Raw genomic sequence first — 23958 nt, 5'->3', positions numbered from 1 at the left:
TGTTTGGTCCTTTCATATTAGACGGCCCACCCCTCACTTCCCCCAAACATGTTGGCGAGGTAGGTTACAAAGACACCGCCATCTCATCAAAAGAAAAAAAAAAAAAAATCCAATATTTTTGTTTAAAAATAAAATCTAAATCAACAGTAATGTCAAAGAGTTAGAGGTGAAGATCCAACCAGGTCGTCAGGGGTCGAGAGGCAAAGTCTCCACAGCACTCACCGTCGTTTTTTTTGCCTTCGATGGCCACCGGTCGGTCTTCGACTGAATGCTACTGCACAAATGACTGTACAAGTCAAGCTGTATGTACAATAGCAATTTAAAAATATATATATATGAAACAGCAGTAAAAGGATCAAAAGGGTAAACAACTCATTCATGATGGATTTTACTATATAGGTCTTTTTATTGAATACGCCCTGTGTACTCTAGCCCCAAAACCTCTTCTGAACATGATATCATGGATGTGAGTTAAAGGCTGTTTCCAGTACACTGAAGGTTGTTTAAATACTGATCTGGTCCAATGCAGCACGTCCCCTTTCATTTAGATCAGAGTCTGCAGGCTAAATCCGTCACCGAGGAGCGTGGCACCTGGTGACGCGTCCGGGGTGCAAATCACAGCCGCGTTTCTCAAAAGCTTTTCTGATCTTCATGTTAGCGTCGTGCATGTTATCAACGTTAATTTAATGTTAAGCTTTTGCCAACAGTCAGAGCTAGAGTCCTTATAACAACTTTGTTGTTAGGGTTTTTTTTTTTTTTGGGGGGGTGCTTTTGGAAACGCGGTTATGTTTTGCACTTTTACAAACTCACTCATTGAATGTTGAAAGTCGTCAGTTTGCAAAACGAATGTTCGAATCACGGTTTCAAGGAGACATTAGCTGCAGGAAGAATTTAGGTGCCAATATGGGGGGTAATGGACTATGGCAAGCAGATGAAGCAGGTCAGTAATTCATCCTTCCAAAAAAAACGGCCAAAAACTATTTCAAAGGTTGGGAAGGAATAACGGCCGTGCTCTTCCTTCCCTTAGAATGTAGAGGGTAAAGTCATGGTGGAATTTAGCAAAAGGAAGTTCTTAGAATTCAGATCGCGTAAGAAACAAAGTTTTGACTGCTAAAAGAAGTGGGGAGGAGGGGGTGGACGATGGGCGCGTCGACTCTTCTAGATAAGATCGGCCACATTCATGGGCATCTCCTCCACGGTGGTGTTGTAGAATGTCTCAATGTCCCTCAGGGTTCGCCTGTCGTCCTCAGTCACCATGTTGATGGCTACTCCCTTCCTGCCGAAACGACCACCCCGACCAATCCTGACAAGGAATTAAAAAAAAAAAAAACACAACCCAACAACACAAAAATTAATTTCACTGAGCAAAGATAATCTGACAGCTCCAAATGACAAAGAGGAAAGTGTATTTAAAGACATTTAAAGGGTGTATAAACTTAAGGTTTTTGACTTGTGACTTTTTTTTTGACATTCTTTGTTGCGTTCTTACCTGTGGATGTAGTTTTCTCTATTGGTCGGCAGGTCGTAGTTGATGACTAGGGACACCTGCTGGACATCAATACCTCTGGCCTGAGGAGGAACACATCAACCATTAGTTCCATGGCTAAGTCATCAGTATCCGTATACACAGTGCTGGACTTTCTGCTTTAGTCTGTCATCCAGATCAAATAAACCGGGAGGACATTCGGATTGTAAGACTAACTGTAGGGGACAACTGAATAGGTTTATCGTTCAACATGTGGGGAATAAAATCCATGCTACGGTTCCACGTAGGGGGTGAAAAATCAACTGCAAGGACACTTACATGGATTAACATTTTGTTCATTTTGTGAAGTTAATTTATTAAGAGGACCAGTTTACAAATTGCACAGCACCTGATGGCCAAAATGTCAGCACGCTGCTTTGAATGTGCTCGGGGTGTGGTCTGTTTATCAGTAAATACACCAAATTCAGGGCCCCATATTACCATTTTCCAAGCTACGCCTAACTGCCGTATTTAGCGGGATGCAAGTAAATGCTGTCTCCATGGAAACATAAAGTTTCATCAAAAGCAGGTTGGGAAAAAAAAAGGTAAATTTGCATTGTGGTTTCAGTCTTGGCAGTTACACACCTACTGAACAAATAGCAGCACACATTTTAAGAAACCCAGAATCTCCATTTAAAAAAAGGTGGTAACACCTTTTTCTGTGCAGTGACAATCTGGAGGTCCAAGAGTTCTTGAGCTACTTCAACAACTAAAGCAGTACAGTAAGATTTAAGGGAATTTAGTGGGGAGGATTGCAACCAGCTAAAACTTCTCCCAGTTAGAATTCAACAGAACCACTGATTAAAACTGGTAAAAACACGGAGTAAAGCAGTTAAAAGCATTTTAGCGGTCTTAAATCCTACACACTGGACCTTTTGAGTTTCGATCTGTATCTGTACCAGTGTATCCAGTCAAAAGTAGTTCTCCTCTAAAATGTTACACATTAAACCAAAACATTTTGGAAGACAGGGTCGAGTGTAATCCGCCAATTAGTTGTGAGTCAAGGACTTGAACCCAGCCACAGTGGAGGGCAGATAGGCTTCTGTACCAAGGAACATTCAGTCCTTCACCAGCACTGCAGATGGGAGGAGAGGGAACCTTGGACTGCATAAGGTACTCGTCTTTAAAAGAAACGTGGCGGCTGTTGGATAGTCGGTGTAAAAAGCCGTTGTTACGTACCAGCAGGTCAGTGGTGATGAGGACTCGACTGGAGCCAGAGCGGAACTCCCTCATGATCAAGTCTCTCTCTTTCTGGTCCATGTCACCATGCTGAAAGACGAGGTTGGAGGATACAAAATCAAATACAATAGCGCGACCATATATCTCATACTCTTAAGTGCATGTGCTCGCTGTAGCACTGTAGCAATTTAAAATCTAATTTTTCTTGTAGCTTTTGCAGTTCTGAGGTTGTTCAGATGTTGGCTCTTACCAGGGCGGACACGGTGAAGTCTCTGGCGTGCATCTTCTCAGTCAGCCAGTCCACTTTCCTCCTTGTGTTGATGAAGATGACCGCTTGTGTGATGGTCAGGGTTTCATACAGGTCACACAGCGTGTCTAGCTTCCACTCCTGAGGACCAACACCAGGTCAGACACAGCACGCTCACTTTTACTCTACACCGCATGTCCTCAAAAAAACCCATCCACATCACATGTAGGTGCCCTTTTACGACTACACCAAACTCCGACTATTGATTTAACAGTTACATTTTACAAAAGGCATCTATTATCCAGCCTGCTCTCATAGATAAACCCCATATTTAACAATACAGCTCAACAGCACCACATACTACACCCTCCAAAAAAAACCAGACTCATTTGTTTAGTTTGCTGGAGAAAGTTTGCCCACCTCTTTCTCTACATTGATGTAGAACTGGCGGATACCCTCGAGGGTCAGCTCCTCCTTCTTTACCAAGATTCTGACAGGATCACGCATGAACTTCTTTGTGACCTCCAAAACGTCAGCCGGCATGGTGGCCGACAGTAGGACAACCTGTAAACGCAGACGAGAGAGGGCTGGTTATGAGATGATCGGACTCCGCTCAGCATGTGATGACGGCCACAGATGCGCCAACTTATCAGCCAGAGTGCGTTTTAAACATGGGTGTCGGCCCAGATTTTCACAATCCGTGCATCTCAAGTACTAGTAGGTCCCCTCCAAAATGTTAACAAACCCAAAACGTTTTGGAGGACAAGACCGAGTGTAATCTGCCAATTAGTTGTGAGTCAAGGACTTGAACCCAGCCACAGTGGAGGGCAGATAGGCTTCTGTACCAAGGAACATTCAGTCCTTCACCAGCACTGCAGATGGGAGGAGAGGGAACCTTGGACTGCACACAGTACTCATCTCAGGGCTGTGTGATATGAAGAAAATCAAATCTAATATTTTTGACCAAATACACTGATATTAATATTGAAAAAATATTGTATGTTGATTTTTGATAAGTAATTATCACTAACGTGCCATACATGGTTCTTACAGCTGAAGGCAAGTTAAGAGTTTTGATTCCACTTGGCGTCAAATTTGACAGGAAAAAAAAAAAAGACAAAAAAACATGAACCGATGAACCGACAGCAATTACTCAAGATTTGGGAGAAGTTTTGGCCTTAAGTTTCACACAACATAAAATATGACTTCTTTTTTTTTGTGGAGGAGTCTCCTTATTGCAAGAAGCATTTTTGTAATGATTTTATTTTTAAACAGATTTTTACCAATTATTTGAGATTATTTAAGAAAAACCACATCTGTTATTTTAATACTTTTGAAAGACTGATTTCAGACATTTAAATATCAATTAAAAGGCCTTGTTTTTTTTTTTTTTAGATGGATATATTCAATGCCTTTTAAGGCTATTTTTGGATCCGAGGGAACCCTGGTCTAAATAACTAAGGGGTAAAGGAAACTTATAGAGCAGTCTGGTTAAGTTCAGAAAATTACATGACTTAAATTTGACGCAGCCCTCAAAACCAGGTAAAGAACACTTAGAATATCCAAACTGTGAGAAAATGTCTTGTCTACCATCAGGATATCAATATTTTGCCCAGCGTGAACTCTTCTTAAAAGTAAGCGTGACAGTCGTTTGGGTCTCGTTTTACCGACAGCTGATTGGATGTCAGGTGAAGAAGAAGGGTGGGCATCAACGTATCTCTTACCTGTGTGCTGCTTGCCAGTTTCTGGAAGATCTCATAGATCTGGTCCTTGAACCCTCGACTCAGCATCTCATCGGCCTCGTCCAGCACAAACATTTTGATGTGCTTAGAAGCTGCAAGAGAATACAAAGAATTAACTGAATGAACCCGAACACAAAATAACATGCTCACATGCGTGGTTCAAAGGCTGCCTGCAACAATACAGGCGCTGGTGATAAATCTGTGTCTTATCAAAGATGCTGTATTCAGAATAGTGAGGTATGATCATGTCTCTGGAATCCTGATGAGCCGACAACTCCGGCCAGCAAAACGCTAACCAGAGCACCAACTCACCAGGGGTTTACAGAGTCAGCTGACACGCATGGGTTTCATCATTATACAGCGGCACCTTCCATTGCCCACATTTACAGCAAATTTTTACAACATGGGTCAATGCTCTGGAAATGAATTTGACACTGTTTCAGTCAGCCTACTGACGGCTTTGCACACAACTGATTCCCGCGGTGACTTACAGAGGTTTTTGCGAGTTAACATGTCGAAGACACGGCCAGGGGTTCCCACCACAATGTGAGGAGCTTCAGCCTGCAGCTTCTGGACTTCACTGCGGATGCTGGTCCCTCCGATACAGGCGTAGCAACTGGCTCCCATGTAGTCGCCCAGGGCCAGCACCACTTTCTGGATCTGACAGGTGAAAGAAATACACAATTTGTCAGTTCACTTTTTTTGCCATAATATAATAAGATGTCTCCTTAATATATTTAAGGTTCCAGGTCAGATTTTTTTTTGAAACACCACCAAAGACCATTTTAAGTCTTATTTTTCTCAGGTAAAGCTGACCTTGATTCGAACGTACAAACGGTGCAGGACATTTCTCTTAGAGAAGAAGCTTGAGAAGAATGCAGATCGCATTCTTTGTTGCATTATGCTGTGAAACTTCAGGCGGGGAGCAAATAAAATGTTTTGAGGATAAGCAAAATGTGTTACTGTAATCAGGTTGCCTGGCAACAGCAGTAAACACCCACATACTGCCAACTGTTGCTTTGTATACTGTGATAATTACCATTGCTGACCTCCAAGTGGAAATTATTTTGTAACGCTTTGGTTTTCCCGCAGGTCACCACCCTTTTCATGAAGCTGTTTTTTTTTTTTTTTTTTTTTAATTTCAACAGCAATCACTCGTGTTCTTTCACATCCTGCAGCAAAAAGTATCTTTCCAGTGTTGAGATTGTTAAAACTTTTGTATTATGCACTGCTCTTTACATGATTAGGAGAAAAAGGAATATTTCTTGCCTGGATTACTCCCTGTGTAAAGGTAATTCCCTACAGTACTAGTTACAATAATTTTGAATTTTCCTGCAACATCACCTGAGTGCACTGTCACTTCAAAATGACACTATTAATATAAAAACTAACATATCAATGGAGTGTGAGCTTCCCTGAACGGGACAAACACTCACCATGGCTCATTCACAGACGAGCCTTGCTATTTTACGTCTTTTTCCACTAAAACAGCGGTTATACCCCACGCCGTACAAAAGAGATCATTATTTATGATACTGCAGTCAGGATCAGGTGCTTAGTGCCGTTACAGGTCGAGTATCCATCCCACTTCATATTCAGCTGAGCTTCAGATGTCTTTAGAGCCCTCTGAAGTGATATCTCTGGCTGCCATTTAAATAAGGTCAAATGGTTAAAAATGCTTCAGCCATGACTCAAACGTACATAAGTAGTCTGGTGGCCTTATCGCAAAAATGGACTAGAATACTTGACAGTAGTCTGACCTCTACATCTTGGTAATAACGGCCATCCACAGTCTGAGAAATTACTACATTTGCTGCAGTTTAGGCTTATTTTCGGTGCAGCACTAAGGAACTAATAAGGAGGAAGTTGGACTGAAGCACTACTTATCAGTTTGTCACACTGGTTTAAACTTAGGCAACGCAAAGGCTGTAAACTATGACCCTGACCAGAAAAGTCAGAGATGTTGTTCTGTGGTTATGCAGGTGAGACGTGATTCTAACACTCCTTTGACAAAAAACTTTCCTGAGAGTAATCCTGATTCACTGAGCCTGGCTGAAATGAAGTCATGTTCTATGAAACACTGCTGTTATGCAACAGGCTGAACTGAAACACGAGACCCTTTTAGCAGGGAGAAAAGTTGGCCTCTTAGCTGGCAAACTAAACTGAATTACACCATGCTTGAAACCATGATCTAATGTGTGCAAATATTTAATAAATCACTGCACAGCCTAATACAGTGAAGTGTAGCAGAGTGGAGCACCTGTATAAACTGATCCATGTGTTAACAGCAGCTACAGAGCAAACTGACTGAAGACACCGTCGGTCAATTTCTTGCATCTATTTGACACAATACCACCAGAGCAAAACTTCAGTCCTGTTTCCCCTCACACTGTTTGAGTGACAGTGAGCCTACCTGCTGAGCCAGCTCCCTAGTGGGAGCCAGGACCAGGGCCTGGGTGGCTTTCAGCTCCACATCAATCTGCTGGAGGATGGAAATGGCAAAGGTGGCAGTCTTCCCAGTGCCAGACTGGGCTTGAGCGATCACATCATAACCTACACAACAAAAAAACAGAAACAGAAGACATTCAACAAAAGCAGCAGCAGTGTAGCCAAAGAGCCCCTAAAATGGTAACAAAAACCTTAAACAGAACAATCAACACTTCAGCACAATCACTTTGACAAAAGGTTTAAAGCGCTCATTTTCAATTCAGTGTCCAGTGAGTGAAACATTGTATTATCAAGAATAAAAGATATTTTCTATGTAGATGTGCCTGGGTGATATTTTGAACATACATTTAGACTGAGTTGGCACCAATAAAGAGTAATTTTTTTTATTATACTCCTGAAGATGTTAGGATTTCTGATTCATCTTCATGCATTTAAAGCTTCGATTTTTGTTATTTTACAGTGCGGCCACAATTATGTTTATCAGGATAAATAGTTTGTAACTTATGTCAGTAAAAAAAATCACTCTTTTTAGCTGCAGTGCACAGGATAACAACCAAAATCTGGTGCAACCTCCTCTACTGCTGTCCAGAGCAGGAAGCAACCGGCAACAGAGACACGCTCCTCCAAAACGTTAAATATCAGATCCTGTAACTACGGGTAATGTCTGTGTAAGACAGAAACTATGATATGTTCATGTAAAAGGTACTTACACTTGATACAAGGCATAATAGCCCTCTGCTGGATAGCAGAAGGCTTCTCAAAACCATAGGCATAAATTCCCCTGAGCAGAGCCTCGCGCAGGTTCATCTCATCAAAACTGTCCGTGATCTGGTTCCAGTTGCTCTGCAAGAAGGTTAGACAAACAAAGACAGACACATTAAAATTCATGATTTGTAATTAACTTGTTTGCATTATTTTAAGCACCACCGTGATATGGGACTCACCTCAATGACCCCATCTGGCTCCATGCCCTCTGGGCCATTGTCTCTGTGAATGAGAAGATAATAAAGCAGATGTGAGCTTACGTCTTCCACAGCACATTAGGATACCATTTTTAAGTTTCTTTAACAATTTACACCACTGTCCATATCTAAATACCCAGAACAGTAAGGCAAACTCGACTACTGCCATCGTGTTGTAATCGATGTGGATAGATTTAACGGAATATTCCATATTTTTTCAGTCCAATTCTGCATTTCCACTACACTTAAAGAAAACGTAATCCTTTAACAGTCAGAATTTCTATAAATCTGTGATATCACAACTATAGACTACTATGCAAACCCTTATGAACTTTAACAAATGGGTCCCTCTTTATTCCTAATGGAATATTTTGGCAGCATATGTCAAAAACGGAGCATTTCAGACGTGGAGTGAATACAGGTATATTCAGACTAACTGTATGAGACAAAAATATGTTTTTTTGTTTGTTTATTTCACATTAAAGCCTATAATCATAGTCTAGCACAAACCAACAATACAAATATAAATCGTAAAATGAGCATCATATGGGACCTTTAACCGACACAATCAATATAGAATATAATTATATTGGCACTATGAAAAATCACCTGTAAAATTACTATTTCACAGGTCATAAATTCCCCCAGTAAACACCATTCTCTGGGCTACCACATAGAGACATTACATATCAGTTTGCCGGTCAATCCTTGTGCTTGTACGCCTTTTCACGGGTCCGCCATTTCTACTGCATACATTCAAGATGGTCGTTTCTCCAGTCAGAGCTGAACAGTCGGAAAAGCTCGTCGATAGAAATAGCGGAATAGCCACGTCGAACACACCCCGGCTAATTTACAGTTTAGTCTAAACATGAACTACATGTGTGTGGTAGGTTTCAGACGTGGCTCGAATATAAAATATTCGACAGAAAGAAGAAAGAAAAACTCGACCGACTGTAGCCCCCGGCCCGCCATTGCCACAGCCAACGGGCCCTACTCGTCTAAATGTAGCCTTTCATTACGCCTGTCACGTCAGCGAAAGGCTTTAATGAAACGTATACCGACACATACTCCACATATGTTTCACAAAAGTGGCGGTTACAATTACCGACATCTATGTCGGCGAAAACGCTTCCGACAGCATTTAGCGGCCTAAGCTACCGGCATTGTCCGAGCCCTGTACGACAACGACCATGTGCGCACGCCGCACAAAAAGAACAAATATCCTTAAATTTGAGGCGCCAGTTCCCACAGCCCTCTTAAACCGTATCACAAACCGATAATTCCTCCGTTCTTGTACAGCATTATATTTCATACACCGCCATTAACGACAGAAGCAGCTGAAAAAGAAATTGGGAGGCCTAAACCAGGCGCATTCACGTGCTACCCAAGGCGCCGGCTGCCATTTAATTAGCTTCAGTTACATTCAGAGCAGACAGCGACCGCCATCACCCCTGCCGCCAAATAAACGTATAACTTTAGGAATAAAATATACACTTTTAACAATAAGTGGCAGAACTTTACGAGGTTTGTCGTTTAAAATGAGAAAATCTGTGACGTTAGAATGAGCCTGACTAACGGTAGGCCTTTCCGTTACTCAAGCACAGAAACCACAAGATGCTCCGTTCAACGTCTACATCCCCAACGGTCACCGATAACAAATATAAACATAGCGACGTAAGCCGTTAAATCGAATTATGTACTCACAAAATGCCCACAAAACCATAAAAACTTTTCCCTACCTATTGTCATATTCAGCCGACATTATTCCAAAGAAAGAAACTGCGGCAGAGATGTCTTATATACGTTGACAACACACAAAGAGGCATTTCATTGCAACAGCTCGCCGTCATTTAGCTCTAAGCCCGCCCATAGGGGCTTGTGATTGGTTGATTTCTACGTCTTACACAAGTAGGCGGGCCGTAGTGTCTAAAAAAGTGCGCGATTGCTTCACTGAGAGCGTGCCACAGAGGCGGGGTTTACGTTTCACGAGTAAACTGTTAGAGAGGGACCTAAGAGCCGCCCACCCGCGCTACGCTGAGGTAATTATTTCAGGTCCCCATCATTTCAAGCTCTTTCATTCGTCAACGCAGACAAAAGGCTGTGCCCCAAGGGTAGATTTTTTTTTTTTATTTTATGAGCCATATTGCCTTGTAAATTGGTGACACATCTCATATCCAGGGATGTAATTTGTACATTGTGCAACTGTCTGGATGAGTCACACTGGTCATCGGTGTCACATTTCAACATCATTCATACACTCAGAAAATGAGTGAAGTGTATTATAAAACAGTGGTTCTCAACCAGGGGTCAGGGGACCCCCAGGGGTCCTTGAGGGAGCTCCAGGGGCCCCCAGAACAATACAATACAATGTTTTTTTTAACATTTAATTTATTAAGAAGTGAGCCCACTGTTATTTAAGGTCACTAGAGTGACTATTCTGATCATAGGTTTCACTGTAGTTGACAACTTTAGAATTCTGGTCTTGATCATATCTAACAACCAAAATCTCCTCAGATAAGGTCCCCTAATGCTATATCTGGGGGGTCCCTGACCTAATGTGTATCAATTTAGGTGTCCTTGAAATTAAAAAAAAAGTTGGCAAACATTGTTACAGAGTGCCGCAGGATAACATTTTTTTTAGGGAAATGCAAAATATGGCGTCACCCTTGTTCCCTCATCAAATATCCTTTGGGATTTTTCCATTGGATTTTGGATTATTTTAGAAAATAAGCTTTGTGGCGAGAGAAAAAATGGTACGTACACATTTTGTTCAGTCAAATAATCTTCGCAAATAATTATCACTCTGAGGATTTTTGAGTCTATAAAGCTAACGTCAGGCTATTCTTCTATCTTCTTTCTGCACAGTGGTACGGTTGGCTGGTGCAGTTCAGAAGTTGAAACTGCTCACAACAAGGTTTGTGGATTATTTCAAGTAACCAGGTCATGATTTCTGGAAGGAGACATAGCAGTTGAGTTTTATTTTTTCTTTTTTGCTCTTTGAGCACCACAAGATGAGTGCAGTCTAGTTTCATGATATTGGAGAGAAGGCATTTCTACAGCCAATATTTTCAACACTTGACAACTCACACTAAAATAATCTAGACTGATGTATAGCACTGCAGGTAAGAGGAAAGATATAATTTTTGATTTTGGGGTGAACTGTCCCTTTCAGTATCAAACTATTCAGTGTACTAGATAGTCTGCCTATGTGTCCTTTACTGTTGTAGATTTTTACATGCATTAATGCATCATGCATTTTACTGTTGTAGTTGGTTGAGATGCAAATAGTTTCAAGGTATATATACAGTATATATATATTATTTGGTGTTTTCATCAATAGTAATGCAATTTACATGCATATTTACCAATATGATGGCTATCCGGTATTACTAATAAAATGCACAATGACTTGTTTGCCGCATATTTTTATTTTTAGCAACCATAATGCATTGTAGAAGATATATAAAACTGTCAACTCTGTTGCATCAACTCCTGTTTGAAAAAAAAGAAGAAAAAAACAAACACACAGCTATCAACAAATTTGTCTTTCATTATAAAAAGAAGAAGAGGAGGGTGCTGTAACTCCGTTGTGAACATACTGGATCTGTTGTGTAGCTGTTGTGGTCCTCACCAAAAAAAAAAAAATGGCTCTCAATCTTTTAAAGAAATACTAACCAGAGGATCTCTTTTGTACTTAAAATAACACGTATTAGTAGTCCTCCTTTTTAACACCGTTTGTTTAAAGCAAGAAGCATATCAACACATTTACTGACAAGATAAAACACAGAAAAAGATAAATGCAATGTAAAGATACCCCCTTCTTTGGGCCAATATGTCGTTTCTGGCTGGTTTGGGCGGTGATGCAGATCCAGTCTCCCACATGATGTTTGGGGAAGGAGGCAGAGGAAGTTTCCGACACAGGGGGTCAATATGTGGCGAGGATGTTAATTCTGATTTTCCACTTTTTAAAAAAAAAAAAAGCACTTGAATGGCTCTTGACACGCTGGAAGTGTGTTTTCTGTCCTCAACATGGCAGCATCAACTAGTAAGTTCCATTTTTACTTTAAATTCGTCTGAAAACAAATATTATACATTGGAAATGTAACGTCGCACTACAGTAGCAAACATGATGTGCTGACTAGATAGATAGAACCGTCAACAACACACTGGCTGCAGCATGAGGAAGTGTGTTTGATGCTGAGAGTACACACTGCATGGACTGGATGGATAGAAGGCATGTACATCCACTAGTACTATTCAACCACAAGCTTACACAGACTGGTTCAATTCATTCTGCCGTCCACACACTCGCTGCTCAGGCATCTTTACGTGAAAGTCATGTTGGACTTAGTGTGGTCAAAGCCTTCATCTGGACTGTTTTAGATATCTTCATCATCTTCTTCATGCTCCCATTCAGACTGTAAAACAAAGATGGACTACGGTAGGATGGAAGATTAGCACATTCCCAAAAACGGAAGCTAGTCTTGGCCTCTGTCAACCACAAAGGAATAACCGTGACATGGAAATCAAATTTTCAAAGGGTGGAGAGAGGGGAAGCAAAGAGAGACAAAAAGTGAAACAATGACATCACCTACAATAGAAGAAGGGGTTTCTCTGGATGTTGGCAGAGAAAAAGAAAAGTTTTGTTTTTTTTTTTTAAAGTTTCTCTTTTGCCAGTCAATTGTTTGCTCCCCTTGCCCTCTTCTTGTTGTGTCATTGTCCCTCCATCTTGTTGGGGTTAAGGGTGGGAGCGGGTGGAGATGGCGGGCTGGGGTGGTGGTGGGTCACAGAGTGAGCTTGCAGTGACACAGTTCTTTGTACATTTGCCTCCTCAGCCGGGGCATGTCCAGTTGGCCGAAGCTGAATGGCTGCCCTAGTGCCAGACACTTGCAGTACTGTGAAGTGATGGAGGGGAAAAAAGGAGGGAAAAAAACAAGTTATTGGGCTGCAGGAACGACAGAGTCACAACAACACAAGTCAGTATGCGTCCACTCATCTACTGATATGATGTGCATCTCTACTCTGAACGGGTCGACACATGAATTATCCACCCCACCAGTCACAAACTGCTTCGAGGGAAAACAGAACTCATGGAGAGTTCTGCCTGTGTTGCATTCACAGACCAACTAAATTTAAAGAGGGGACACAGAATGGCAAAAGGGGCACATGCATTTAAAAGAAAAAAAAAAAGTTTGCTGTTGTCGTTTTCTGCGGAGCACCGGCCACATCATTTTGGCACCCACGTTAAGCAACTGGGCTATTCACACTGGATGCACAACAACTCCAAACGTCCTGGCTGGCTCGCAGTCTGCAGCAATAGTTTCGACGTTGGTATTTTTTTTTCATGACCTGCGAGTGAATCTGTTAAGTAAACACAGTGTTCTATTTTTCTTAACATAAAGGCTGTATTAGATGTGATACAAATGATCCAATAATGGTATGTGATTAAGTATGCACCCCACTCTTCCGCATATTATCAGTCGTGTCTAAACAGAGAGCGAGAGGGACGAGTGGACACACACACACAGACACACACACAAACAGAGATTAAGCTATACTGAGCTGAAATGTGATTCTGGTGTGAACGGCCAGGTGATTGCAGACGGCCGGCTGCGTGGCGCGTCTACGTCCAGTGTGAGCATGGCGTTGTAATCATGTTATTTTCATTGTGAAACCTTGTCGTCGGTTCAAGCAATGAAATCTCTGGTTTTTCTTTTGTCATCTCCGTAGTTATTCCTGATATTAAGCAGCTAACTGCAGGGCTGACCATCCGCTTACTGCTTACACTGGCGTCCTTACGGCCAGTGTGCGTGATGGCTGATGTGATATGCAGCTTCAGCTGTATCATTTAGCTTTTAATGCTCCCACAATGGATGGATGAATGTTTGTGTTGTTGAATGCAAGGCTAAAATGACAAGATTTCACATTTATCTGCACATGACTATGACATGAGAATCTCACCTGTAGCACAAAAGCCCCACAGTCACTGTCGTTGTTCTGACGACCAACATTCTGCAACAAACAACCCATGACACATTAGTAATGGTAATCCTCAGTACAGTGGCTGAAATGCATAACAAAGCTTTAGTAGTGTGTGACTGGTGATTTTCCCCCACAGCCAAGGCTTAGTGAAATAAGAAACCTGAGTCTGTGTCAACATAGAAGAACGAACAAACAAACAAACAAACATCTCACCATTTTGAAAAAGCCTTTCCATCCCGTCAAAAAGTCTTGTTGGTCTTTCTTGATGGCCTCCGCTTGCAGATATTTAAAAATGTGCTGGAAACAACAAAAATAAAAGGTTTTATGAATCTGAATCAGGAAAGGCTTAATTGTTATTATACAAAAGTGTGACAAAAATTAAAACGGCATCTTTGCATAAAACAAACAAATGGAAGGACATACGAAAGACTGCAGAGATAAAGTATGAACACAGTAACCCAAAATAATGACACTAATGATTTCATTAAAAAAAAAAAACAGAAAAAAGAACACTTTAATAACATATAAATACAATAGCCCACTATGTTTAGACATAATGGCAAATTTGGACTTTTTAAAGAAGATATGGGATTGGATTCCATATCTCATTGATCTTTTCATTTATTATACATATGGGACATTCCAAAAAAGCTGTTTCCTCAGTCATATTAAACTATGCTTGGTAAGCGTGCATTATTTTCCAACTCTGACCGACTCTGTTTAAACCAGACTATATACTGCTGTTATAAAATATGGGACCCGATACTGGCAACCTTTTTTTCATGTGCGCTATGACATTAGTTTAAAAAAAATGACAATGACAATTATGAAATGTCATATTCACTAAGGGTCCCCAATGGCTTTCATATATATTTTTGATAATAAATAATCCATGAGTGTAAGGTCCAGTCCTACCTTTGGGCAGCGTCTGTTGAGAGTCCGCTGAGAGTCAAAGTAAGTGATTGCTCGACGAGGAATGTCCACACTGACCAGAGACCAGTGGACCTCCAGGTGGATGGGGATCAACAACAGATCCTTCTGAAAGATGTCGACCTGACAGAAGGAAAGTACAGTGAGAGGAAAGGAGAGGGGCACGTGGTAAAAGGAGATGTAACAAAACGCTCCCAAACAACTTCACAGAAAGAGTGAAAAGGCTCTGAAGCACGCTTACATTTTTCGTCCACCGTTTGACTCCGTCATAGCCTTTTGTCCTTAGCTTATCATAGAAGAAGCTGTTGAAAAAGTGAACCTAGGGGAGGGAACGCAGAAAAAGAAGAATTAGGGGAGTTGACTTTGCCTAGGTATCAATAAAGCCACTCTCATGGCTTCTGTTTTTTTATTATTGTAAAATCGGACTTGTCCACGACTGTTTTTACAAGAATAGTATTCCAGAAGATGAGTTGAAATATGTAAAATCAGAGGGGAGCCCCTTTTAAAAAGTCACTGGTATTTGACTTTAATGTCCTTACCTTCTCTGGCACAGAGTCCATGACCAGGTCACCATACATGTTCATGATCTGAAGAAAACAGAAACAAAGAAAGGTGCCACACGTAAAGCACACACTAACTTTTGAGATCAGTGAAGGTGGTGTTTAATTCATTTAGTCCATTTACTGGATCATCTCCCCCATCTGAGATTCTTTCCTGTTTCTGTAAGGTTCAGCAAGAAGTCAGACGGTAGAGAGAGCAAACAAACTTAAGTCAAGACGGTCTTTTTTTCACACAACAGCGGCATTTTTGGGGGCCTGAAAACGCAAACTTTTGAAACCAGGTTCCAAAGTGTAATCTTGTGAAACCGCCACCCCTGTGTAAACTGGCAATGTGAGGATCCTGTGCGAACGGTGACGCCACGGCCGCACTTCGCCTATGCGTGAGTCTCACGGTGTTATCACATGAACGCAGATTCTATTTTTAAACGCAAAGGAAAGACTTTTCCGTTTTTAGTAGCTGTTTTTCTCCTGCTATGACAAATCGAAGTGCCACGAAAAAGGTCCACTGTGTTCCGTCCATAATATTGCGAGTGTGTACTGTCGTACCTGGTCGTTGAGCCAGTTCTGTCCGTACAGCGTGCCCAGGTCGTCCATGGTCAGAACGTGGCGTTTGTAATTGACTCTGAATGTTTTAGCCAGGGCGGATCCGGACGAACGCTGGAAGGATTGTATTAGATGCTGCACCACTGCTTTCCTAAACAACAACACATCACACACAGGGAGCATTAGTAGGTTATTTACTTATTTTATCTACCTATGTAGTGTCACTTCAGAGTTAATAAAACACCCCCCACCAGTTTAATCAACCCCAATGAATAGATTAAGAATTCATATGATATCTGAAAATGATTAGTCTGTTAATTATATAATCTAGGTAACAATAAATGACAAGGATTGACAGTTAGCTATTTGTGAACTTTCCTCCCATTCATATAACTGTAAGTCAATTAATATAGGAAAGAACAGATGAATCGATCCAGAATGATATTCTTTGCATTACAACATTTTAAGTCATTTCACCCAAACATTTGAGCACACACAGAAGAAGAGAGTCAACGCTGTCTGACCTGTGTGGCTGTGAGAAGCTCTCGCTGAAGATGTCCTGAAGCTTCTCCACGACGTCGTCCACGTGGATGGGGATCAAACTGCCGTACTGCTGTAGAGACTCTTCAAGAATACCTTAGGAGAATAAAAAGATGCTATAAATAAACCATCATCTTCACTCACAAGGTAGACAGGCATGCCATAGTGTCCATTCTAGGGAAAAAAAAAAAAAAAAAAAAAAAAATTAAAGGTCCAGTGTATAGAATTAGGGAGATACATTGGCAGAAATGGAATATAATGTAATAAGTATGTTTTCTTCAGTGTATAATAACCTGAAAATAAGGATTGTTGTCTTTTTGTTGCCTTAGAATAGGCTGTGTCTATTTTTTAAAAAAAACAAAACATTTTACGTCAGAAAACATATTACATCGAGCCTAGTATGCAGTGCCTTGTACTGGTTTCAGCCATGCCACGAAATATTGTTTAAAGAGCCAGTTTTAGCCGAATTTGCACTCCCCCCAAACTGTAAATGTCGTTCAACTATTCTGGTCTGCATGACATAAATAAAAAAAAAAAATCAAAAATATTGTTAGTTCCCCACTAGACGCCCCTAAACCCCCCTAATGCTGCATTCACATGGAATCTGGCAGAGGGGGGGGACGATGGACGGCAGACCAGCGACACTTCCTGGACGGCAGGGTAAAACAAAAGAAAAGAATCTGACGGGAGACGGCAAAATTTAACACGTACGACGATATGCAGCTATGATGTGTCAAAAATGGAATAAATGTATTAAATAGAATCTAGTGTCTATTATTTTATGTAATTATTCTAGCTAATTATACAGCCATAACAGGAAGCTTCCTCCTCATATTCTACTACAAACTTTAAGATTGTCAAATTCTCTCCAAAAGGTAAAGAAAGTTAAAATTATGCCCGAAAGTCATTTATTCATTTATTTCCAACACATTGCCATATGTCTGCTTGTCTTGTAGCATCCTGGTAGGATTTCAGTTTCTGATCATTCAATTCCAGGTGTTGCTTCAAAATGATTAGCTTTTTGTCGTCCACGTCGACCATGTTTTCTCCTCGTGTGTGAGCTATGCAATATCTGGTTGAAAATTCCTGAGGACAGCGAAGAAAAGGTTAAAACTTTTCATGTTTGGATGGGAATGCTGTCTACTGTTGCCGGTATTCATTGCTGGCTTCGCATAATTTTACCGTCCTGCTCTCATTCACTAAATGCGTCCAGCTCGCCGTCTACTGTCTGCCGGATTACATATGAACAGAGCATAAATCTTACACATTTAACTTCATGTATCTGACTGACAGCTAACATGCGAAGCAGCCTCTGATCCGTACCTGTCACACAACTCATGTGCTCCTCAGTTAGAGCCAGCTCTGCTGGTTTGACCTCCGCTTCCCGCCTCCCTCTGTCTTCCTGCTTGACTGGTGAGCAGCCGTTCATCCGTTTATCTGCCACAAAAGGGAAAGAAATTACACATTTTTATCCTCGATTCTTACACTGTCAATTTTTTTTCAGTTAGTGCAAAATCTGCAATCTGGTGAAAATAAAATGTTTCGGAATGTTTTTAGGTAAGTCTGTTACTCAGTACATTCACAGTCAAATTCAATCTGTGTGAAATGTCAATAGAGAAGCTGGAGAGAAAAAAAAAAGAAGAGAAAGGAAATGAGTTTGCCAGCGTTGTGATACAAAATGTGACTGAAGTTCAATATTTTATTGAAAGCGAGTAAAACAAATGAACCTCTGTCACCTCCACTCTCTTCCATGTTTTTCTTGTCAAAATAAATTCAGGAGCATCTTTTCAAAGCTCTAAAAAGTGTGTGAAGATGGTAAACTCAATACTCAATGTGGATTTATCCGCCACTTAAAATAGTCCCCAAAAAATGCACTATTTCCTACTGTTTGGAGTAACAAGATGTTTTAAAAATAAAATAAATGTTTGAGCATCTTCAGTAAACACTAATGTGCTCAGGGCTGAGAGACATAGGAGACGCGAAGTATTAAAAGACGGAACAATAAATCACTGTTTATGGTTGTTTATTGTCCTTTCAGCTGGCCTTACGCGAACATAGTGGAAGTGCGTACCTCTCTCAGATTCTGTGAACCTCTCGTCGTTGCTGTCGTCCTCTCCGTCGGTGTACTGCCGATACCTTTTTATCCTCCTCTGCTTGCCGTACAGATTGTGCTTCTGCCCTTTCCGGCTGTACCGGTACCCTTGGGAGCACGCCCACTGCGCCCGCTGGCGCCAGCTCTTCCAGTGCTGGGTGAGCCGCAACCCGCGGCCCCCGTGGGATCGCAGGCGGTGCCAGCGCCTGAGCCGGAGCCTCCTCGAGGCCCTGTACCTGCTGAGGTGGGACCTGAACATGTCCCCGGCCTCGGGCTGGGAGACGCTGTCCTCTACAGTGATGTCGCCGCCTTCTTCTGCCTGCTGCTGTGGTCCGTGATGTTGGTGTGAATGAGGGGTGGACTGGGAAGGAAAGTCTGGGATCTCCCACTCCAACTCCCCCTGGTCTCCATCATCTTCCACCTCGTCCTCGTCCTCGTCCTCTTCTTCTTCTTCTTCCTCTTCCTCATTGTTATCCCAGCCCTTGCCCTCATACTCTCCTTCGTCCTCCCCGTCCAGATTGTTTTCTTCGTCCTCGTCACCTATCGGCTTGATCCTCCCCATCCCATCCTGCTCCTCCCCGTCCTCCTCCACATACTCTCCTGTCCACACCTTCTCTTTCTGCCCCAGTCTCAGGTGCATGGGGCTGGGGACGCTGTGGCCTGACACTGGGACGATGAGGTGGTCTCCGGGAATCCCACCTAAACACAAACGTGAGACGTGATTAGAAATGTAGGATTGTCACCAAAAAGCCTTCAGGTTCTCATTTTAACCAAACGACACAGGAGCGCATTTCACCAACAGACAGGAAGAGAAAACGGAGCAGTTGTCATGTTGTGGTTGAAAAACCAGAACTGAACATTTTTGGCATATGTGCTTGTGAAACTACTTAAAGTGATTCATCACTTATCAAAAAAAATTGCAGATTGTCATTCTGTCAATAGACTAAATGATAAAAAAAATTTTAAAAAGTTAATTAATTAAAAGTTATTACCATGTTATTCTAGTATCATTGTTTATAGAAAGCATTAACATAAACATAAACATAAACATCGCGCCTCTTTTGATTCCACAATGCCGGCATGCAGCAGCACAAAGCTGCAATGTTTGGGTCCGTGTAAAAATGCAAAGGAGGCATAAAGACAGGACTGTGTAGCTGCTCTATAGCACAGTCTGTGTAAATAGGGCCAATAACTCATACAAATGAGTAAACAAATAATTTAAACAGTTTTTTATTCAAATTTAAATTCAGAGAACAAATTGCAGAGCTTCCATTGCAGGCCGGTTAGTCAATTAAGTTATGCAAGTTAACTTGCATGCTTTATTATAAAGAGTTTGGAAGAAAAATATATTTATTATGTAGAATGAACAAAAAATATCTTCAATTTGGGACATTGTTGGTCGCTAAGTCTGGGGTGGTTTATGGTAGAATTTGGGACAGTTGCAAGACACGGAGGAAAGAAGTTTTTTTCACATCTCTCACATCTAGATTAAAAGTCCTATTTGTATGATTTAGCTAGCAGCCAATCACAGCGAGCGTTTTGCCATTTAATGGGACATGTGACTGACCCAGTACTACGGCAGCTACAACCCACAGTCTTTAATGTGGTGAAGACAAGCGCAGTGTGTTTCAAGAGGTTAGAAGTTTGCGTGTATACCATCAAAGGCAGCTGAAGGAGACACAACCCCCAAAACCCAGATCTATATGGGTTATGCACACCTTGGACTATTATCATGGCACATTGCATGCATGCTTTTATTGTGAACTTTTGCACATTTGCTACTAAATATTTTTGCATGTCTCTGCAAAAACCTGCGCAGTGAAACAGCTACATTGTACATAGTTATTATGTTAATGTATATTCAAGTTCTTGAGTGTTGCAGTACTATTTTGAATACTTAATTTGATTTTTTTTTTTATTCCTCCTAATATGTTAGTGTGTGTTTAATGTTTGCACTCAAAACCAAATTAATCTCGTTTTGAGTAAAAACCTACTTGGAAATGAACTTTTTCTGTTTCTGGTACACTACATGCCTGTGGCATCTGGTGGCATTTTATGCCACTGAATGTTTCCATTCACACGATGGTGCTGAACAAATTAGGAAGGAAAAAGGGTGTAAATGAAGCGCCATACTGGTATCAGTGTCAGTTTAAGGGTAGTGGTATTGGTACTGTATTTTTTTAAAAAACACCCGACCCTGATCGTAATAATACAAGCCTAAGTAGAGTGCAAACATGTAAACACAGAGTAAGATGCCTACCTCCTCCTGTGTCGTCCTGCCCCACAGCGGTCAGACCCAGGTCTCCCTGCCAGCGGTTCTGGGCCAGGCTACCGCCGCTGTCTCGCATTATCCACGGACAACCCACGACCTGCGCCAGCTCGTCACCTGTAATCAACCAGCACAGTCCACAGTGCAGGAAAAACGTCTTTACTTTCTAAATGAATGCAGCTTGCTAGTTATGTGTGAGTGAGAGAGAGCATCAGTTTGAACACAGCTGTGCCTCAGTGCTCCACGCTCACAGCGGTGAAAATCACTGAAATTCAGCGGCCACCTTGTAAAGCATTATTTAATCAGCAGCCATTTATGGTATGGGTAAGGGAGTGGGAAACGCAACCCGTGATGTTTTTCCCTCATCATTTCAAACATTACTCAGCGATTCAGTTGCACAAATCTCCCGCTGCAAACAACAGGGAAAAATGTAAACGCTTACATTTTACCTGTTTATCCAACAGTGGTTAACATCTTCAAATGCATTTTTTTCCGAGTTCTTACGAGAATTTATTGCAAATAGGCGTTGTAATTGGTCTATATAGATAGAAAGTTGTACTACAGCGCCGTTACAGTCATTTTCCTCTGCTACAGTGACGGTGAAAAGACCCCAAGTTCACAGACGTGCAAAGCAGTCTGGGCTGTTTCAGAAGGGAAGCTTAAGGACTAAAGTGTCATAACTCGGGGGTCGACGGACGACCTGCCTGGATGATTATTGGGGCCAATATTTAGCATTTTGTATGGGTGTTTTATTTTAATGATCACAGATAAAATTGATTAATGAAAAAATGCAAAGAAAGCGTCAGCACTGGAAGAACTTACAGTTTGCAAAACCTCAGGGAGCTATTTTTATTTTTTTTAATTTGAATTTTCACTTGATTTTTTTTAAGCTGCTCAGTTTTGATTAAACATTTGCTAAAGGCATTTTTTGCACAAATGATTTTATTCCCTGTAAATCTGTCTTCTTAACTTAATTGATCTGTTATACTGTTTTTTTTCGCTCTGCCTTGTAAGGTGATCTTGAGTGTCATGAAAGGCATCTACAAATAAAATGCATTACTATTATTTTATTATTATCTAAACAAGATTTTGTGCTGAAGTTTGTTATATTTCAAATATTTACAGAAAGATTTTCATTTTTCCCAGAAATGCATATCAGTTCTAAATGTCGGTTATCGATATCGGCCCTGAAAAACCAATATTGGTCAATCCCTAGTTAAAACAGAGTGTTTCAGAAAGAGGGTGAATACACGTGTATTCAGGCAGACAGTGTTACAAAAATAATACATTTTGTTGAGTATTAAAACGTGTAAACGTGATCTAGCAGAAACCTAGAATACAATTATGAACCTGAAATGAGCATAATATGGGCTCTTTAATGTCCCTTTAATGATGCAAACTGCTGCTGTACATCAGATAGGTTATAATCTTGCTATACCCACAGAGTTACACAGTTCAATGGGTATACAAAACACACTTTATAAAAGCAACACCTGTGCTTTATTATGATGATTATGCAATTGACACAACTGACGTTAGTGAGTAAAAGGCATCACTTTCCATGAAAAATACAACAGGCAGTAATAATGACCTGTGATCTTCCAACGGAGCATTGCTAAGTGTTAATTCACAATTAGGATGAACATTAAAGCCTTCTGCTCTTCCTAGCTTATGAGGACATGGTTCAAACATTTAACGAGCCTAAAACGTGACTAAATTTTCCGATCTTTACTCAGAAAACATATTGTTGTCCTTTCACCGGCAGAAGAACTGCTGTTCACACCGGGACTCTTGTTACCATGTGCACCTGGCTGGACAGCGGATATGTAATTTAGCTTGCTAACTAGGCTGAGTAACGTTAGCACAATAAATGAGCAACATGCCGAGTTAGCCTTTATAACAGTGAACAGTTTGATGCGGCCTGTGTCTTGTGCAGGAGAGATTTTTGAGGGAGAAGCTGCTCTACGATGAGAACAATTCTTTCCGGTGCAGGAAATAGTCCTCACCACAGCTAGCTTGTGCGCGTCTACCGCTAGCAGCATCACCGTCACAGTCTCACCACTTGAAAGCTAAATAAAAATCACAATTATTGCAAACCATGCTTTGTTAGTGCATATAGGTAGCCAAAGTCACCGTGCCATCGTTAATATTAATCTAAATGAACCAGAATTCTTTAATAAGCCGTTGTGTATCCGTGCTAATATGTTAGCTCGCTAGTTAGCCGTGTTGTCGTTAGCTAGCTAGGCGTTAGATACCATGTTAGCAACAACAAAATAAAACGCCCGGCGCGCTGCGCTCACACACAGCTGGTGTTGCGGTTATATCCTTACCGTTAGCCTGCAGATTTATATGAATGTGTCCAGCTGCTTCCGACTCAATGTTGGGCGTGTTTAATTTTGTATGGTTATCGAACCAAAACAAATGCTAATTGGTGTTAAACCTCATTCAATGAAGTCAGGTGTGGAGCAGCCAGATGTCACCTCCTTGCGAACTTTGATTTCTTTTAGGTCTTCCGGTTCAGAGAAAAACGCAAATGCTGCACCGAAAAGGTCGAATACCGCATGTGAAACCGTGAGGGATGGTTTTAATTGATAAGGGTCTGTGAGGAAACGAGCCGGATCACTGCAGATTTTTCGCTCTCATGTCAACTACAAGCCCGTCGCGCAGCAATGGCGTCATACAGAGTATGTTTTCAGTCATAGCCTTACATTTTTGACCCCCAACTTCAATCTAATGCAAAATACTTACACATTTATTATCAGTTATTTTGATGGGTTAATTTAAGTAGCTGAAACACGTGCTGGATTCATTTGATCACTCACACAGAGCGAGATTTTCCCAATTTATTCTTTGATTCATGTAAGGTTTAAGATCAAATCAAACATACATTTTCCCTGTTATATTGTTATGTGGATTTGGTGATGAGCTTTTTAAAGTTC

The 23958-nt window shown here is 41.2% G+C and overlaps 2 protein-coding genes and 1 non-coding gene across 3 annotated transcripts; all 3 read right to left on the bottom strand.

Annotated features, from left to right (window-relative positions):
• Positions 1-382: 382 nt before the first annotated feature.
• Positions 383-9907, bottom strand: LOC121961986 (eukaryotic initiation factor 4A-I). The gene is made up of 11 exons (XM_042512141.1): positions 9843-9907; positions 8086-8128; positions 7852-7984; positions 7107-7246; positions 5185-5353; positions 4676-4785; positions 3372-3515; positions 2955-3092; positions 2705-2794; positions 1490-1569; positions 383-1303 (listed from the first exon to the last, which is right to left on the bottom strand). Exons 1-11 carry the CDS (start codon positions 9863-9865, stop codon positions 1159-1161), a joined length of 1215 nt encoding a protein of 404 aa, XP_042368075.1. The 5' UTR covers positions 9866-9907; the 3' UTR covers positions 383-1158.
• LOC121962557 lies at positions 4914-5052 on the bottom strand. The gene has a single exon (XR_006107142.1). It is a non-coding gene; the product is annotated as a small nucleolar RNA SNORD10 (small nucleolar RNA).
• Positions 9908-11512: 1605 nt separating the features above from the next.
• On the bottom strand, positions 11513-23672 carry LOC121962347 (sentrin-specific protease 2-like). The gene is made up of 12 exons (XM_042512586.1): positions 23350-23672; positions 21011-21136; positions 18730-19449; positions 17982-18095; positions 16643-16754; positions 16122-16269; positions 15555-15602; positions 15257-15334; positions 15001-15138; positions 14299-14382; positions 14065-14115; positions 11513-12998 (listed from the first exon to the last, which is right to left on the bottom strand). The coding sequence occupies exons 2-12, from the start codon at positions 21096-21098 to the stop codon at positions 12888-12890; spliced, it is 1692 nt and encodes a 563-aa protein (XP_042368520.1). The 5' UTR covers positions 21099-21136; positions 23350-23672; the 3' UTR covers positions 11513-12887.
• Between the last annotated feature and the right edge of the window lie 286 nt (positions 23673-23958).

The sequence above is a fragment of the Plectropomus leopardus genome, chromosome 23 (assembly GCF_008729295.1).
Source record: "Plectropomus leopardus isolate mb chromosome 23, YSFRI_Pleo_2.0, whole genome shotgun sequence".
NCBI lineage: Eukaryota > Metazoa > Chordata > Actinopteri > Perciformes > Serranidae > Plectropomus > Plectropomus leopardus.
The sequence above is the reverse complement of the archived record's forward strand: the minus strand, read 5'-3'. Positions and strand labels throughout refer to the sequence as shown.